Source organism: Haemaphysalis longicornis, unplaced genomic scaffold (assembly GCF_048455015.1).
Source record: "Haemaphysalis longicornis isolate Haplotype H1 unplaced genomic scaffold, Haemaphysalis longicornis Haplotype H1 scaffold_2, whole genome shotgun sequence".
NCBI lineage: Eukaryota > Metazoa > Arthropoda > Arachnida > Ixodida > Ixodidae > Haemaphysalis > Haemaphysalis longicornis.
The window spans coordinates 190,107,184-190,127,184 of NW_027526295.1; the positions used below are offsets into that span (position 1 = coordinate 190,107,184).

General features: G+C 47.4%; 1 protein-coding gene across 2 annotated transcripts in view; it reads right to left on the minus strand.

Moving 5' to 3' along the window:
- LOC144169667 (uncharacterized) overlaps positions 1-20,001 on the minus strand; it is a 104,800-nt gene that overhangs the window by 35,960 nt on the left and 48,839 nt on the right. Inside the window, exon 1 of one of the 2 annotated variants that reach the window (XM_077698939.1) lies at positions 3,650-4,384. The exons of the other annotated variant lie outside the window; for it this stretch is intronic. Within the exon in view, the coding sequence (XP_077555065.1) occupies positions 3,650-3,660 (11 nt within the window). The 5' untranslated portion in view covers positions 3,661-4,384. Of the gene's footprint in view, positions 1-3,649; positions 4,385-20,001 lie in introns of those variants that run through there. 2 annotated transcript variants of the gene reach the window in all.

Here is a 20,001-nt window from a genome sequence, read left to right on the forward strand (position 1 = left end):
CCCTCCTGTCCTGCACCGCCAGAGTTCATTCTTTGCCTCCAAATTTCCTTATTTCGTCTCTCCATCGAGTTGTACGGCTCCCTTTTCTTCTATACCTGTCTCTCGGTATCCACTCTGTTGAGCTGGTAGTCCACTGGTTGTCATCCCGTTTAACTACGTGGCCAGCCCAAAACAATTTCTTTTTCTTTATTTGAACTATCATCTACTCGAGTTTGTTTTCTGACCCAGGAAGCTCATTTTATCTCCCTTAAAGTTAATGCTATTATTATTCATGGCCCGCTGAGCCGACCTTAGTTTGCCTTCCGGTTGTTTAGTAAGGCGCCAAGTTTCCGCTCCATATGTCATCACCGGCGGGACGCGTTGGTTGTATATTCTTCTTTTGTAGGATAGAGGTAGTTTACTATTCGTTATCTGGGAGTGTTTGCTGAGTCCACCCCAGGCCACACCTATTCTGCGCCGGATTTCTTTCTCGTGGTTGGAATCAGCACTGACAAACTGACCGAGGTAGTTATAACCTTCTATCTGTTCTAGCGTTTCCTTACATATGCTGGACAGGGCGCTGTCGGCATGTTTATTCATCATTACTTTAGATTTATTCATAGTTATTGTTAGCCCGACGGCCTGGCTTTCAGAATTCAGTTCCTCGAGCATTTTCGCAGCTGCTCTGCAGGCTTGCTTAGCAAGACAATGTCGTCTGCAAACCTCAAAAGGTTCAAGTATTCTCCTTTTATCTGTAATCCTGTGTTTTCCCAGTCAAGCTTCCTGAGTACCCCATCCCGACATTCTGTCACCCTTCCCGGGAGTCCCGAAAAACGGCAAAAGCCACACGGCCCCGGCGGACGGCGTGGGTCGAGTGCTGCCGCCAAGCGCCAGCTGGCCGCGACGTACTGTCTACCTCAGCACAAAGTTCCGCTTCAATTTGTTGCTTACTTCGGGCCCTGTAACACTGGCACAGAAGTCTAAGTGTTCGCTCAACAAAGCGTAATGTGTGACTGCTCACCTTTAGTGTCACGAATGTAAGCCCCTACTTTTTGAAGCGAAGGTTACCTCCTGCTTTCAGGATGTCTGCAAGCGGTACGGCGTGAGAACGACGGCTCTTCTGCGTTCTCAGCGGCTCGAGTGACCAGACACCGGCGCCAGAAAGCAGAGCGGAACACCGACGCCGTACCCGAGCGCGGATGAACGAGACAGAGGTTCAATGCCTGGCAGAGGCGCGCGGTGACGAGCCCGTTAAGTAACGCGTGTGCTTACAGGCCTTAAACTGTTGACTAAGAAAGAAGAGCTTCCGGGGTGTTTCAAATTTCCGAGCAAAAACATTGTGAGCTTTTATAATTTGTTTGATTTCTTGAGCGGGAACGAAGTTCAGGATGTGCAATTTGTTCTGAACGCTCAGTACACTGTTGGGCCTTATCTGTTAAGTACCTCGGTTCTCGCTGAACACAGCAGCAACTTGTGCGGTAGGACACGCGTGTGGTATCACCAAACCAAACTCGCGTAAAAGCTATGCATGCCTATATGTATCTCCCAATTGCAGAGCGTTGGCAAAGCAGGTGAGAAAAAATTGAATAAGCAAAAATTGTTTAAAGCTTGGTGGCTTCAACAATTGGCTGGATTGGGCATCACGTCATTCTAATGGTATACCGTCATGCAACGACTGTGTAATGTTCGTAAACGTGTGCTGCAGAAAAAATGGATTTCATTCTAGTCATAGCTGAATCGTTCTTGAATGAAACTCGTTGAACAGACTCTGCGAATAATTGATTTAATCTTCAGTTTGCATATGGGCTATTGAACGTCACTTTGTTATGAAATTTTTCACCAGCAAAAGTCGCTGCCAGTGCAGCACAGAGGGTGAATCACGTGTTCTTCAAGGCTGCTCGAAAGAAAAAGTAGCTGCTCGCTTTCAGCAACCTGCCAGTTCAGTTCCCACAGGGCAATTTTTTGTGCTTCCCGTAGTACTTTTCTCCTGTAAAGGGAACTGTACCTCGAAAAGTTTGTGGACTTTCCGCACACACAACATGCTTGTTTCCTCAAAATCAAACTAGATCCGCGAGAGTTGCTCAACCGTGCGTTAGTAAACACTGAAACTTGATTTGAAAGAGCTTGTTGCTGGTCTTGCTGACTATTCGTGGTTAGAACAAGAACCAAAGGGGAAGGGCAAACAACGGGTACGGGCACACAATGCCGGTACGAGAGCGCGTCCCCGTCTCCTTGTGTGTTCGCCTACTGTTTGCCCTCCGCCTTGGGCTCTTACAGCTAGCAACTTCAAATTCGACAATTCCCTCGTTGCAAAAACGTTTAGAGGAAGGCATTTACTTTTGTTTCCTTTATGTTGGCGTTGTGTCCGCTAGGCTGCGCTGTGTGTAACGAGACCCCACACTTCAGACCTACCTTTTCTCGTCGCCTTCCAAAACGGGAGGTACTTTCCCGCATTAAGGGTTCATATGCGGCAAAAGCAACTTTCAGTTACGGTATATTATTTTGTGTTTGAACTTTCATTCTTCTTCTTGTTTCTTTCTCTCTCTTTTTTTTTTTTTTGAGTGCGGAACACTTTAGGGGCCCGGCTTGTCATTTTAGCTCATCCGCAGTGACGCGGCCTCACTCACCCACGCAGAGTCACGCGGCGTCATGCACCCAAACAGAGGCTTCGAAAAGGTACCCGCTTGTCCCTCCATTCGGCCTACCGACCAAAAGTTACCTGGATACTTGAGCAAGAGGTTTATATAGGCAGAACCGTTCGAAACTCCTGGAACCGCTGCTACTCGTCATACATGCCCTCACTATTTAGTACAAAGAAAACTGCAGGTACATTTGAGGCAAAATATATGTACTTAACCGGCAGTCCCCGCGTCGTTCATTTAGTTCAGGAATGCTCGTTGGGTTGCTTTTTACGGCAGTAGACTTTAAAAAAGTGGCCGCGGGAGAAAAAAATGACGCGTTCAAAATGTCGCACAAAGGCTCCAGCAAGTGTGAGATGAAAGCAAGCACAAAAAGAACAGAACTTCCGCTCGTGCTGTTCCAGGCGGAACAAGAAACAAATTATAAAGAAAAGGATGCAAGCTGCCTCTGGGGAAGGCGCGCGAACACTGCGAAGGCGGAAAAATTGGATTGCGTTGACCAAATTTCTGTTCAATTTATCGAGAGAGGATTGAGATAAGGAGGAAAAGAGGGTGAGGGGTAATAGCAAAGAGCGGTAAACGGCGCCACAGCCCCTCGGGCGATTTACTGCTTAGCACTTCCCAGATTTCACGCTGAGTGGAATGCTTTAACCTTTGTGCGATGATGAAGCGGTTTTTGGCTGTTCTACAAATTCAGCAAAAACTTCCGTAAATATACAAATCTTGTGTTATGTTCCCAAACTAAACTTGTTATATGATTAAGGGTGCTTCAAAAATAGACAAAATATTAAAAGCTAGGCTCAATAAAGCTCTTTCCCAAATATGTGAATCTGAAGCAGTGTATGTCACAGTTCGTAAAGAGGGCATACAAAAAGCGTGGAGCTTGCGAACATTATGTAAACTTTCGCGTCCTTATCAGATCGCACTGGATAGCGGCGGTCGACGCTCAACGCAAGAAAGCGTGCCGACCGGAAGTAACCGACGTCACACGTCTCCCCGAGCGAAAAAGTAGGAAAAGTAGCGCCACCTACCTGAGCTGCATTATTCCGGTCGTTGCTGGAGTGGGGCTTCTTCCCACGCCTTCAAATTGTACACGCAAAGGCCGCAACGGACGCAATCCTTTCACGAAACCACCGGCACTTGCGACGACGTTCACACGCTATAGTTGCGTAGCCTCCGGCCGCCCTTCAACAGGCCGCGGAGAACGATATCGGGACGCAGCGCACTGCTCAGGCGGAGACGAAACGATAGGCGGAGAATGTCGTGTCACTTTCACAATGCCGCTTCACCTCACCCACTCTCACTGTCACGACGGCCGCTGGCGGGCGGTCACGGCTGGGAAAGTAGGCGCCTGTCTTCTCCTCTTCGCCGGTCGAAAGGGACGTTCGTTGCAAAGACGCTCGTCCGTCAAGTGGAAGCCATGTCTCGCAATTCCCACACGAACAGCCGGGCCACGGCGAGCTCGGGCGTATTCTGAGCGAAAGCCGCGAGCAAGTACCGTTAACTCGGTTTCTCGATTCCTCTCTCTTCACCGCCTCTGCCTGGGGGGCTGTACACAAGTGGTTCCACGCTGGCCGCTCGAGCTAGCGGTATCTGACTGCGACTCGCTCTCCCGTTCGCCAAAGCGCGCGCCGCTAAAGGAGAGAGAAGACGCGCCCGCGCAAACCGGCTTGCGTTTTATACGGGCGCGGGCAAGAGTGGCCCGCCGACAACTGGTCTTTCGGGATTTCTCCTGCGCCCCTGGAACGGCGAGACGACGGCGGAGGGCTCCTCTCGCTGCGCTGACCCCGTTTCGCGGCGAGTGAATGCCTGCGACGTCGAAAGCGTTCTCCTTCGACGTCGTCTCCGCCGGCGATCGCCGGCGAAAGCCCCCCGTCGCTCTCCTGGGTCTTGCCCGGCCTGGAGGGCCCCAACAAACACCGTCCAGCTGGCAATGCCTTCGCTTTCACGGTGAAGCCGAAAGTGTGCTTAGATGAGCTGCTCTGTATAAAGTTGCGAGGACCATGCACCTAGAGATGTGAGCGGTTGAAAAAACAAAAACAAGAAGATTCATTAGAAATAATTTTTTTTCGTTTTTTTTTTCTACAAGTGTAACGTTGGAAAAAAACAGACAGAGCTTCTCCGGGGTCATTCGTTGGGATGCGACCAATCTGCAGTGAGTTCTAGAAACGCTTTCTGGAATCATTGACGTAAAATCGTGCGCAGATTTTGAGAGCTTTGCGATGCAGCATGAATCAGTTATGTTACTTTCAGTGTAATCGCAAATAATTCGTGGGGCACTCAAGTCTTTTAAGTGATTTCAAGGCGAAAGCCAGCGGTTATCAAAGACTTCTTCAGTGCTGCATCGTGTTTGCAGTGCCACCTCGTTCATCTGTCAAGCGGCATGCATCCGGATAATTATTGTACCATTCCGGCACAGTGCAGGGTTAGTGCAGCAGTTACCACACTTGGCTGCGGCTCTCCGCGACCCGGGTTTAAATCCCATACGAACCCAAATACGTTTTTATGTATATTTTATGTGCTTATTTTCTTTTTGCAGTGGCCATAATTTGGATTCATTCGTGTAGTCTCCAGCAACTACGGTCACTTTCCGCGTTTCATCAGACATCCAAGGCTTCCATCTTAATAAAAAGTATGTCCATCTTTTATAGATCTGTGCGGAATCGTCTTTTTTTTTAATTTTTCATATTTTTCTGAGAAAGAAAACATGAAAGAAACCTCTTTTTTTCACGCCCCTCAAAATTTCATGAAAACTTAGATCTCTAGGAGCGCCGCGAAGGGTGTCTAGTAGGAATGTGTGCATGGCCTATTGGTAATTGAGAAAAAAGCGAGTTTAGTTATTTACCTGGCCTTGATGTCTGTGTGGCGTTGGTAGGGCCGATGGTGAGCCAAGGACTACTGTCTCGCTGCCTGCCTTTTCGATAGTATCCAGAGCGTTACAAGAAAACGAGCGCCGACTTCTCCCGCCCCCTGCCATGTCCAGCCATCCACCCCATCTGTTTTGATTTATCTTCGGCATTTTTTGCCCTCTCCCTTCCCCACTGGAGCCTAAGGGGGAAATATTACGAGCTCTGCTGGTGGTGTCAACGGACGGTGGTAAAGGTTTTCGCCCAGAAACACCCCAGGAATGGACATCTGCGGTTGACATCGCGTCTGCGGTTCTCTTCGTTCTTCTTCTTGCGCCGCGCCGTTTTCTTTTTTTCTTTTTTAGCTCCAAGCGAACTTTCTCGCTTGCTTCCTTTTGTTTGTGAGTGCGCTGATCTGTGTTTGGCTTTTCTTCTACTCTTTCTCTCCCTTGTAAGGTGAGCGCTCGTGTGTGCGTACCAGAGCGTTTGCGCGAGACGTGGGCGAGTGTGCACTGCGGCGTGGTGGCCTGATGACCGGCCCGTCTGCGGCTTGCCGCTTGGTCGGCCTGAGCGTGACCGTTACTGCCTCTGCTCTCTTCTTGTTTGTACTGACTCCCCGCGGCAGCCTGTCTCGTCTTCGTAAATTCCGTTTGTTTGTTTGCCGTTTGCGTACTTCTACTGTCCTCCGTGATGTATATGTCGGCTCGTTTTAGTTTTTTCCTCAACGTGGGTCCACGACACCACCTCCCTTCGGTGGTGGGTGGTCAATTCAGTCAGAAAGTTTACCCATTTTTGTTTTACTCAGAATGAGGGAAGCGCCATCCCGCTTTTAGCTGCGAAGGTCGTACCTTCTGTGTTTGCCGGCGACACCGGCGTAACCTTCGACTGTCGATGCCGACCGCAGTCTATATGGAACAGGTTCTTTTGTTCTTGTGTTCAGTTCGGGTAAAAGCACGACGTCATGCTCCTTCTTGAATGGAATGTGACCCTTGCAGGCGACCCTTCTCTCCTCTCCGGGCTTGCTTGAGGAAGGGAAGGAAGTTCCAAAGGCAGAGCGGAGGCTGGTACTTGGCACATCGGGGTACGACGCAAATATTAAAGTATACATACATGCTTTCGCGTAAGCAGAGGACATCTAAATTGGTCGCAGCACTGATGGGTGCCCTGAAAGTAGTAGTAAATATGACATAACGGAGGCGAGAAAAATGAACTAGCTGCACTTGTTGTAGGAGTAGAGGTATTCCTAAAGCAGGTATTCCTCGTAGCGAAGCTAAAGAAGCCTGTCCACGCCTTATTATTTGTGTTCCTAGAAGGAGCCACGAGATGACTTTGTAAAGGTAGTGAAATGGGACTGATCGCGAGCACCTCAAGTAGGTCTGTTAAGCGACCATGTATCCACTACAGGCTTTACAGTGGGTCCAGCCTAGTAGGGTCACAAGGTGTAAGAAGATGAATAAGGAACTACAGCCACCACCAACTGCAACTATATCCATTGTGTCTTCGCAAACAATGTTCGCCAGCGTTAAAGATTAAGCGCTAAGCTTTCCGAAAGTTTTTCAGTCCAGCTAATACTGATATACTGTTAATCGTGTACTGCTCTGAGTTCACGGTGCAAGGTCCCTGCGATCACTCCCTAAAACTTGGTCATAAGCCTTCACTTCAAGCGCTACGCTGTTCTCAAGCCCCGTTACCCACATGTTGCAGCGTACTGGGAACAATTTTAAGCAGATGGAATATGCCCAGGTGGGTCGTGTTATCCCCTCCATTATTGACCCTAAACATATTTTCCTAAACTCCAAGAGATATAACATCTAGGTATATCTGCGTCGATCGTACAACACCGTAACGTTTTTGGTACTCTCCTACCTGACAGAAACTCGTACAGCACGTCTTAATTTACGTCTAAGAGCACAATATGGGAACGTCCCTACATGCTTGTCGTTAGCGTCTGAATAAATAACACGTGCGACACTTGACGAGCACAACAAAAAAAGTTGCGCCTACCATGTTTACGACCCGACTAGCCCTGGATGGGCCGGCCTGTCTGCTGTTTACCAAGACATAAACGGTTTTCCGAAGAAAGTAAATGAAGATGTCGCCGGTGTCCATCGTTCTTTTTAAAGCTTTTTTTGGAAACACCTAATGGACAGGGGAGGGTCGATGCTTATTTTACCATGCATAGCTCTTCAATCTTAGCAGATATTTGAAACAAAAAACAATATTTTCCTCCCTTTTTTTCCGAACCAATCGACATCTTGAGATGTACAGATTCAGCGGGTGCATTCGTCGCCGTTCATTTGAACTGACGCATACAGTACAATTTTTATGTAACTTAAGTTGGTTGCAAAATAGAAATTTTACTTTTGTCTGGCACATTTGTCAAAGGCAGCGTTCGTACGTAGATCGTCGTATCATGAAATACGAAGTGCAATTGATTTTGCGGAAGCGGAAAACTTGGATGTGCGTGTTCAGCAAGCCTGATCGTAGTGAAACATCATAATGGTTGCCTCGTTTTACGTTCTTTAGCGGCCTTATTGATTGTTCGAGTTATCTCGCCGTCCCATCAAGGTCGAACATTGACGTCGGTTACTGCTTGCACTTTTTTCACTGTAGTCGTGTGGAAGGAGATCATTAAAGCATTCTTCGGCTACAAGGTCGCCCGCTCGGTTCCCGTCAACTGCGGCCGGCAGCAACCCCAATAAAAATACCCATCCCCCGATAAAAAGAAAACAATCTTCACGATCTTTAGTGCTGAAATATTTAAAAAGTAAACCAATGTGCCACTCCAATATCAGCAACCGTTCACTACGGGCCAGAGTCATAGCCCATAGTGTTTCTTCGACGTGTTCAATTCAGCAGGAGGTCGAAACAATCAGATATTTTATTCAAAGCATTCCGCTCGATTTTATATGCCCAATGCACGTCTTTCGTTATTTTATTTATTTGTCTAAGTTTTTAAAAGCGGAGCTGTTCTACAAGCCGTAAGTTCGCAATTGCAGGAAAAAAATGCTTAGAAAATGCCGAGCGCTCGTGAGCGCGTGCCTCGCGGCGACTGCCGAGTCCCCGGCTGACGCAGTGACTCTAGAAAAAAAAAAAGAAACTTCAAGGCTGTTGTAAGCGCTACCGCGCATGTAAAACACACAAAAAAAATTCTCGAGTGCTAATGCTAAAATGAAAAGACAGAGAGGTCACCACAGCCGTCGCATTCTTTAGAAACCATTGTGAGATAATTGGAGCCACGGCTACGGGTGCGCCAATCCTTCCCAAGACGACTTGCAGATCCCTCCACCGCTGCCCTGAGTCGACGACGAAGAGCTGGTGGAAGTCTACAATGTCAACAATGGCTTTGCATCCATACAACTGGCTGCGAAGAAGACGACGACGTATTCGATGCATATGACTACGATTACTAGCGCCGTAACTATGCAAACAAACAATGGTTCTGAAACCTAATTATGTGCCCGCCAATGCTCACCTGCAACATCTTCGTTATTCAAGTCTTGCGTGTTAGTGAAAGCTTCCCTGAATCCTTTTTTTTTTTCAAAATATTTCTGAAGATCCTGTCGCACGAGGGTATTACACAGGGGTGGGAAACGCAGAAGAAGTAAATCATATCCACTGTAAAAAAAGCACGAATAAAGCCGTGATTTCGCCGAGTAATTATTAATTTAAACTCTTACCCACGTCAAAGTCGAGAAAGTACAAGAGCGATGAGGCCTCGGACGCACAGCGCTCATCGTTCCGGACACGTTGTTCGAAATCGCCCTAAACACGCGCACGCAGTGCAGTGGACCGAGCAGCGAGAGTTGCAAATACCAAAAGCCATTCCTACCTTCGTGTGTCCTCGGCTTAAGTCTTTTAATGGGGCTGGAGGAGGATGCCAGAAAGCATCGAGAAACCAAACCTTATTCGTTTGAAATACATCTGAGAAAGGCATGCGAAAATGTTTGGCTGTCTGTATGTATTTCGATACAAAATTAGAATATGCTTAATCGATTTGGGACCCTCATATGCTGGTGTTGTCTTCATCTTTGGAAGCCACTCAGAACCGGGCTGCTCGATTCATTGTCACAAACTGCTCACGAACCGATAGCATCGCGTCAATTAAATCTTCTCCTAAACTCAGTGACGTTGCTGCTGGAAGGAAAATTTCGCGCTTTTGCCTTTTTCATAAAATTTACTTTACTAGCCCCATTCTAAAGCAGGCTCTCATTTCTGCTCCATCCTACATCTCCGCACGTAATGATCACAGGTACAAAATAGCGGTTCCTAACTGTCGCGCAAACCCCTACTTTTACTCGTTCATGCCCAAGACCTGCTACGACTGGAACCACCTCCCCGCCTCCATCGCCAGCATTCCGGATCCTACATCATTCAAAACGGCTGTAACTAATCTTGTATAAGTTGTTAACCCCTCCTTTTTGTAACGCCTTCGGGCTTTGAGAGTATTTTAACCAATAAATAAATAAATAAATAAATAAATAAATAAATAAATAAAAACCATGCATTTAATTCAGCCACTTGCCGCCTGGTCAAAAAGTCGGCGGTCTCGTATCTGCCTGTTTCGCTGGAAATGTCACCATCATCGCTTCAGATGTCACTTCAAAAGTCCCATCATCGCTACAAATGTGGCTGAAATTTCCCCGTCGTAAAGTCAGCATTATTCAGTGCAAAAGAAGCCTCAGCCCCATTTGAGGCAAAATATAGGGCATATTCGAGAGTACAAACGTTCTTTTAACTAATTGTAAAAATTTGATTCGTTACAACTAATTTAGAAAAAAAAAAAAAGACGCATTACAAACGGTGTTGAAGAGAGTCGAGAAAACATCGTGCACAACTCCTTCTAACGACGATGATGGTTGAACATGAACCTTTCTCGTGATGGATTCTTTGGCTGGCCAATCGTACACTGCGAGTATGTGCGACTCTGGGGGTGCGCACCACTTTTCTAGAATGCCCACAACAACGATCGGGTGGGCACTCCGTAGGCCTAACGATATGGTTTGGGGTGCGCAGCGTTAATCGGTACCTGCGACTTGACGTTCGCCTCGACCATACCGAAATGAACAATCGGATAGACGCCGGCTTCATAACACGAGGGACCCAGGTTCGAATCGGATTACGGGAACCGTTCTTTCCTTTCATTTCACCCACGATCATCCATCGTCAGAGACAGTTGGCTTTCCTGCAGGGCGTATTGGCGTACACCGGCATCAGTGGGGACGCTATAAAGCTTCGCTTTAATAACAACGAACACAAAAAGAAAATATGCCGGCTGGAGCTGCTCCAAACAGAAAAAAAATAGCAGAACAAAAAACAAAAAAAAAACCCAACCCACCCCAAGAAAAAAACGCGCCCGCTGTCCCAACAGATGGCTCGCAACGAGCGCGCAGGTGGAAAATGGAATTGCATTGAGTAAGTTTCCATTTCATGTATCATGGAAGTAATGAAAGTGGGGGAAGGGCGTGAAGGGTGGGTCGACAAGAAAGGAGAGGGCGTTGCGGAACAGGAGTGGCAGAAGACCATTGTCTTTCGACGACATTTGCAGGGAAGCAACAGACACGCAACCAATTTAAAGACGATAGTCTTTCTTTGGCTAATTAAACGTAGAAATATTGGTCTGTCTGTCTGTCTGTCTGTCTGTCTGTGACTCGATTCAGCAAGCCGGACACAGTGAAACAGAAGGTGCGCAATAGTCTTATATACCCACAGACAAATACGAACGTCTACGTCCGGTGTCAATGTTCATACTTGTCAACATTGTTGAACAAGAACAAGACATTACGCTAACATAAGGCAGAAAATGAATGCATAAGTGATATTTGCAGTGCCCCTTTATTAAAAAATTCATTGATGGTTGGTTTTTACGATAGCAAATGAAATGCTCTATCAACAGCAGAAAACCATCACCTGCTGTTGCCCGCGCTCCGGGCGGCATTTACGAAATCACACGGAAACAGCGATGAAAGGTTCCACTAGATAGTTTGAACGTTCGGCTTGGAACGCTCGTGGTGTAGGGCAAAGTGGTTGTTGTAGGGCGCCTCGATTCACGAGCGTCTCGGCCGTACGGCAGCGCTGGCATCGAGGTACCCGGCGTGGAGCAGTGGAACGTGGTAAATTTAAATTCACTTGAGCAAACTTGTTATCTTGGAAGGAACGAGACAGGAGAGGAACAGCATGACATGTGAGCGGGAAAGAGAAGGTAGGCGTTTACTTGGCAGTGCCTCCAGTCGTCTATCGTCTTTAGTCGACATTTGCAACGAAAGGAGCAGATAAGGGCCATTTCTTCTTCTTTCAAACGATCTTTGCGCTATACTGAAGACAAGTGACATTTTTTACCGCAGCGTTTAGCCTCTGACTTTCGCTGTCGCGGTGCCGTGCACGTTCTCGAGCAGCTAGCTGCTGCGGGTTTACTTCCTCTTCACACACCCTTCGGGGTTGTGGTCGTACGCACCGCGTGTGATCGTCCTCAATCCCACGTCTCCAAAGGTATACTACGCGCGCTTCTTTTTGAGTTGCTGAATGAACCGTGAACGAGCAGCCCTTTTGGCGTGGCCGCAGCTTCCTCGTTGGAAATTCTCACTTCACCGCAACGACGTCGAGTACGCTCACACAATGCAGGTAATTAAAATGGCGGGTAACAGCCTCCTTAAGCTGCTTTACAACGCTCGCAGAAAATAGGCGCGTGCATACATTTAACAAAAAAGTAAAAACGAAAACGAGGGCCCGGAGACTAATTTGTGAGGTACCTCGGCTGGCTGCTGTAGACAAGAGGATGTTAACTGGAATACTCTAAAGTGGAGCTTTCTATGGCTAGGCTTCAGTGCGTTTTTTTTTTTTTTTGTCTGCCAAGACAATAAAACGCACTGCGGCAAAGCCGAGTTTATCGTAAATGCTGAGCAGGAAGCAGCTGTAGCTGTTGTTTTATCAAAACGTTTCCACAAACGATTATTAAATGACAATGGGCCGCTCAGACGTCTCTATCATCATTCGGTTTCATTTACTTGTCGTAATTAGTTTACAGTGAAACTGCTTACGTTACACAATTCCCGTGTACTGTCAAGACATGGCCGTATACGGAGGGAGTATGGTTACAGAAAACAGCTATAACTCTCCTCGTATCCAGAACTTATCGGAAAAAAGTACACGACAATTGATCACCGAGACGACTCTACCCTTACGCCGATTTTAAAGCGAATCTTTGTGTCTCTACCAGCCAAGCGTTCACTCGCAACCGTCGGCATCAACAGAAAACTCCCGCGAACAAATAAAAGAAATTACCGCTGCCGCCAGGAATGGAACCTGGACGGAATACAGAAATGAAGCGAGAGCCCGTTTTCTCACCAGTTGAGCTACGAGCTCACGCGGAGACGGGGGAGACAGATGGTGCACTCACCGAACACAGCTGCGGGTTTACCCCCTGCGTTCTCGCTGAATGCCATATGTGATAGCGTGATGCGACCTCTCGCGCCACTATGCGCTCCGCCCACGACACATGTAGCGGCCGTGTGCGCGCCTTGCGCATGTGCTAGGAGTTAAAAAAGGTAAATCAAGCTCCCACCAACGCATGGCATCTAAATTCTCCTCCGCCTCTGCCGCCGATCTACGGATTACTTGCATTTCGGATATGCAGTAGACAGTTCAACGATCGATTCGTGCGAAACAAACCAGAAACTGTTTCAACTGTGTTACGCAGCTACGCAGCTGCTACCAAATATAACTGCGGTGAAAACGCGAAGCCTGAGTGTGTATCACACCGATCATAAGACCATTCTGAACGTCGTGAAGTGAAATAATGAAGAACGTGTTCCAAGTGCAGTGTAACGAATGATTAACGCAAGCGGGCCGTAGGTGGGCGGTGTATAAAGCTTCGCTTCCCAACCACCTCCACAGGGTGGATCGGTCCGCACTTTTTATGTACTTGTCATAATTAGGTCACAATAACCGAGCTCGTGCCTGCGTTCAAACTTTTTTGCCTATTCGGTGCCGTGTGATAAACAGCTTCGCTAGTCATCCACCTTTACAGAGGGGAACGGCTGACGATTTTATTTCTAATTTGTTTCCAGTAACAGTATGGCCACTGCGATTAAAAATGGCAAGTTCGTGCTCAGCTACCAAACGCGTTAAACGTAACCGTGGTGGGTCGCGCCTGGTGGAATTTAACTTACAACTTTCTTGCACGCGCTCTCTCGACCCGCCTGCATTAGATTTCGCAACAATTCCAGTTTAGATCGTTGTTCTTGCCATGACCTGAAGGAATGTTGCGCCTAAAGTGGGTTTTACGTCAATTTGAAGGCGTGCAGGTAAAATTTACGTTTGCAACTCTGCAGAAGTTTTCATTGAGACGCGCGCAATACGCAGTACATATTCTATGTCTGCGTCACCCTAAGCCCGCATATCGACGACTATAGTGTTCATCCGGTTGACGATTCATTTTCCTCGTGGCAGGAAGATTGAAATTCTTGGCGACTGTGATGAAGAATTCCTCGCGGTCTTCGGCGCACCTGATTTCTCAAACTCCGACGTCAAGCCAATTTCAGCAGTGGAAAGAAACGATAAAGGGAGCAATCTGGGCGACCACGTGAGCGCCTGGCGGTTTCCGTTTGCGGCGGGGAGGAACGCAGACCTATTTCGACACACCGCTCCTGTCGGTTTCGCAGTCTGCCAACGATTAAACGAGTTCGGTATCGCTCGAAACATAATTGTCATTGATGCGGCGGGAACACACGTACTTCACGTGCTCTGCCACATTCTTCAATCGTTCACCGCCCGTCTGCATCGCCTATATATTGCTCTGAGATCGGTAGGGTGCTTTGCGTAACATGCGTCGAACTCTCCCTTTGAAAAGAAAGAAAGAAACGAAGAGAGGAAAGAAAGAAAGAAAAAAAGGAAAGAAAGGAAGGAAGAACGGAAAGAAAAAAGAAAGGAAATAAATAAATAAATAAATAAATAAATAAATAAAGAAAGAAAGAAAGAAAGAAAAAAAGAAAGAAAGACGAAAGAAAAAGGAACGAAGAGATGAAAGAAAGAAAGGAAAGAAGGCAAGCAAAGGAAGGAAGAACGGGAACAAAAACAAAGGAAATAAATAAATAACGAAAGAAAGAAAGAAACAAAAGAAAGAAAGAAAGAAAGGAAGAACGGAAAGAAAAAAAGAAAGGAAAGAAAGAAAGAAAGAAAGAAAGAAAGAAAGAAATGAAGGAAAGAAGGGAGGAAGGAAGAAACAAAATTGCCCTTATCACATCTTAGGTCAGTCTTTACGCCGAAAAGGCAAATATGCCGATGCTCACTTGCCTGTTCATTGTGGGAAGCCTAGTCTGCGCGCCCCTCCTTTGTGAGATCAAGGTACCTGTCTACGCGGGAATTCCAAGTGTAGGTGCCGCCATTTGTATGGTGTCTGCAGAATTGCATTATTTAACCATCCCCCTCACGGGTAGAGAATTGGCACATTTTTTTTTTTTTCCAATCTCAGTTAACCTCCTACTTTACAACTGTATTTTTAGCTCTATGCTTAACTACAGCGCCCTAATCTGGGCTGCCTGAACTCGGGAAAATATTGGAAAACTGACAGCTTTACAAAAACGAGCTATCGCTAAGTCTGCAAATTTCAGTATATTTCTTCTGCAGGACAACTTTTTAAAAATTAAAGCCGTTCCATTCAACGTGAAAGCTCTCGGAAGTGCATGCAGAGCAGTGATTCGTCATAATGGGCTGTAGCGCCGTTATCCACTCACTACAATCACCCATCACGTTCTTCGCCGCCCTGTCTCACTCCTCTCCTGATGAGTTGAACGGAGGTTTGTCCAACGCTTTTAAAATTTCCCGCCTTCGCAGTGCTTGCCCGCCCCCTTCCTGAAACAGCGCGAGCAGGAGTCTTGTTTTTTGTGCTTGCCTTTCATTCCGCACATGGCGGCACCTTGCTGCGCAGTTTGGAAAGCGCGATTTTTTTCTTACACTGTCACTTTATTCCGGTTACTATCGTAAAAACCAACCCAACGAGCGTTCTTCCGGGCTTCCGGTTAATTACATGCATTAGATGCGACGCTGCAGAGAGGAGCATCTCTTGCCCTCGGCCCTGTCCTTCCTGCGTCATCGTTGTCCGCGTCCGCACAGCTGCGTCTCTCCTCCGCTCACCCTCTCTCCTCTCGCCGTGATAGCGCGCCCTCTCCCCCAACATCTTTGGCGCGCGCAGTGCGGCGCGCTCTCTCACTCCGCCGGTGGGCGGCGCTGCGCGCCGCGCAAGCGCACTGTGCTACACTGTGCGCATGTGCAGCGCCCTCTCTCTCCACGGTCTCCTCTCCTTCGGGCGCGCTGCGCATATAAGCGGAATACCGCGCTCCGGCCGGTCTCTCAGTCGACGGTCGTCCGCGCTACCCTTGCTCTCTCTCTCTCTCTCTCTCTCTCTCTCTCTCTCTCTCTCTCTCTCTCTCTCTCTCTCTCTCGCGCATTACCCGACGATTGCTCACGCAATTCGAGTAATCGACCCAACGGAAACGCACAATGGAACCCCCTTCAGCGTCGCATCACACCAGGGTTCCCGCGAGGGGAGGTGGGCGTAATTTTTTTGCTTCAATTGTACCTGCACTTTTCTTTGCTCTAAACAACGGGGAGATGTATGACAAGCACCAGCGATTCACGAGTTTCGAGTGGTTATGATTATAGGGGATAATAATTGAAAAGTTTAGCTGGAAACACTGGAAACGGCCACTGACATGGCTGCTGCGCCATGGGCGTGGCGCGGTTTGTGCCACTGCACCCGTACACCAAAGAAGAAAAAATACACCGGTGTGCCTCGTCTGCTCCGTTTCAACTCGATTCTCAACGGTGGTGTCAACAAAGATGTTATTAATCGCACTCACATTGGGCTCGAGGCATTACTTTGTATTCGGTGGGGTAGAGTTGGAACGTCCAGCACAAATCATGTGCTTAGCACGGACAACTACTGCCATCCCGCGGAGCCCGACGTAACCAGTGACAGCGAACTCACATGGTTGCCTGCATGCGTGCTTCGCCAGTGAATGCAAGCTATATAAACAGCTTGTTTTTCGAAGCTTGTGTGGGACGCCGTGACGACGGTACGCCGTGGTGCGAACTACGCCGACAAGGCGAGCCCCTAAAGTGCTCCGCACTTGAAAGCATGATGTTATTCGCGTGAATTCCATTTACATTTATAAACTTTGCCGATGTTACAGACAAGCGGTAGTAAATAATGTTTCACTAATTAATTTAGCTGGTTTAAAAACGCTTTTTTTATGTTCAATGTATTCGACCCGCAATCCTGAGACCTGGAAAGTGAAATAAAACTGCCGAATGAATTATGGAGACCAAATGTTGCGATACAGATTGCCATCTTTACTAAACAATTTTAAATAAATTTTTACCATTCCTTTTAACCATACATGCAGCTTGTTTACACCGAAGTCATGATATTGTTATAAGGATAAATATTTCTCTCTTTCTCGCTATTGTATTTCAAGGTTCCTATTTTCTTTTCAAACCATGTTTACTGTGTATTGCATTGCTGTTATTAGTCTCACTGTACAATGCAGTATAAACCTTGCGTATTTTGCTTGTGTTGATTTTTGTTGATATTCTCCAATGCCGTTGCCGCCAGTCGCACCGGGGAGCTGGGGCTAGCCAAGCTGTTCTACCGCTTTTTTCCCAGCTGCCTTTGCGTGAATGTTCTTGGTTTGCACAAGAATAAATCTATCTATCTATCCACCTATCTATATAACCTCCTATGTAATGTCTCGGTTTTGCTCTAGAGTGTTCAGAGGTGACAAATTATTATTGTGTATTTTTGTTTTCTGTGATTTTGTTTTGAGTCTTGCTCTCATTCTATACAAACCTCTCTCTCTCTCTCTCTCTATATATATATATATATATATATATCTGTCTCTCTCTTTCTTCCCACCACAACTAACGTATAGCGTTTCACTTCACGCTTTGTGGGCAACTTGCTCCCTTGTCCTGGCATCAGTCGTATGTAAGCACCTTTAAATGTCCCGCAGAGTTTCTTCCATCGCCCGATGATATGCTCAGCTCGTTCAACTGTCTGCGAGGCGTCCGGCAGTGGCTGAGAGGCGAATGCGCTGGTGTAGCGAGCACGAGGTCGCGCGTTCGATTCCCAGCTGTGACTATGCGCTTTTTGTGATCTGGGCGAGGAACAAAAACGTCAGCGCACACGTTATTGCAGCGCATGTTAAAGGGTTAAATTAAAACGTTTTAGTGGCCCTAAATTTAAATACAATGCCACAAAAACGCAGATGAGTGTGTAATTATATAATAATAAAATAAAACACGCTGTTCTAATGCTACAGAAATTAAACTAAAGCGTGTTCTTTTTACTAAGAGTCTACCAGAACGGTTATGGCTACTATTCGGCAAACCAAGCTGGTAGTTGACAATAATGTAAAATTTCGGGAGAAACTCAATAAAGACTTTTATTTTGCAAGCATTTCAAATAATAAATCGTTTGAAAAGCTCAGAAATATTTTATGCGCGTACCTAAAAAACCGCGCACCTCGCCTTTGCGGTGTTTTCGTTCGTGTTCTCGTAACAGACCGTCTTCTATAACTTTCGCAGTGGAAACTACCCGCTCAGTCGAGATGTCCGGGTGCCACTAACATGTGCACTGCTGCTGCGAAAAAGAACGGGGAAGCGCACTCTCTTTACCACACAGTAAGGTGTCTACATTCTGGGCTTGTACTTATGTAAATATGTACTGATGGTCGCTCGGCGGCACTAGCCCTTCCACTTGTTTATAATGAAGCACAGCTGTCGTAGCATGAACAACGTAAAAACTTGGGCGAGTTGGTGATGCATGTTACCGTCCTGTGCCTCGTCGTTTGCGCTGGGATTCAACAAAATTAGCATTAACATCATCATCATCACCATCCCACTGCAGGGCAAGGACCTCTTCTTCCGTTAATCTCCAATTATCCCGGTCCTGAGCTAACTGCGACCAATTTGTCCCTGCAAACTTCTTGATCTCATCTGCCCATCTAACTTTCTGCCGCCCCCTACCACGCTTGCCTTCTCTAGGGATCCACTCTGTTGCCCTTAATGACCAGCGGTTATCTTGCCTTCGCATTACATGCCCCGCCCACGTCTATTTCTTCTTCTTAATTTCTACTAATATGTCCTTAACACGCGTTCGTTCCCTGACCCACTCCGCTCCCTTCTTGTCCCTTAATGTTACACCTATCATCGTCCATTCCATTACGCGCTGAGTCGTCCTCAATTTAAGTTGAACCCTCTTAGTGAGCCTCCAAGTTTCTGCCCCGTAGGTGAGTACCGGTAAAATGCAGTTGTCATAAGGGAATACGTCTCCCATGAATACACCAATTAGAATGAACAAATAGAGCGAATTTCGAGTTTTCAAGCGAAGCGAGAGAAGCGAAGCGAGTTTCGGCCATTTCGGGCCGAAGCGGCTACCTCGTAGACATAGCACTGCATAGTGAAGAAAGCAAACCCAAGAAGACCCTTAGGAATCCGATAGACATGCCAAGCCATCAGCTGGGGTCTTCCCATAAGGCCATAGCCCCCGCCCCCCCCTCCCCCACCCCAGCGCCGACACGGATTCCTGGGCGCAGTTTCCTCTGTAGTGTGCCTACTAAGAAACTCTACGGGTGGTCTAGACAATTGCGCAAACCTCCACTATTGCACACGTTATAGCCTGGGCACGTAAAACACCATAGTAGACCTAATGTACGTCCCGTTTATGTGGTCTGCGGTTGGGTTGTAAGTGCGGCCTCGGCGGCGAGGCGCACCCGCTGCAGACGGCAGCCATGTGTATTGTGTGGGACTCTATCGTCGAATGACGCTCGCATTTCGCTTCTGTTGCTGTTACCTGTGTTTCGCACCCGCTGCAGACGGCAGCCATGTGTATTGTGTGGGACTCTATCGTCGAATGACGCTCGCATTTCGCTTCTGTTGCTGTTACCTGTGTTTCGGCACCCGCCGCGGTGGCTCAGTGGCTAAGGGATTGGCTGCTGAGCACGAGGACGCGGGTTCAATTCCTGGCCGCGGCGGTCGCTTTTCTGGTGGAGGCGAAAAGCAAAAACGCCCGTGTGTACGAGATTTCGGCGCACGTTAAAGATCCCCAGGTGGTCAAAAATAATCCGGAGCCCTCCACTACGGCGCGCCTCATCGCCTGCGTTGTGTCGGCGCATTAAACCATACATTCAACCAGTGTTTTGGCTTGATTCGTCATCTACAGCACTCAGAGAGCGCCCTTCCGACCTCTTCATCTACCTTCTTCTTTTCTTTTCTTTTGCTGACCTCAGCCGCGGCGTTTTGCCAGTCGGGACCAGTTAAGCGAAGTTTCATGTATCGGCCCCCTTTTTTGTACCAGAGACGGAACTTTATGCTTTAAGACGCACGGAACAGGCAGCGGAGAATCTGCCGTGTTTTAGTGCGTTGCCTAACGGTGCAATCTCCCTTCTTACACACTGCCTTTGCTTCCTGCTCATTTTGCGTCGCTTCACAATCCGCTTATAGCTTATAGTTGAAGCTGTATCGCACGGCATACCTAAAAA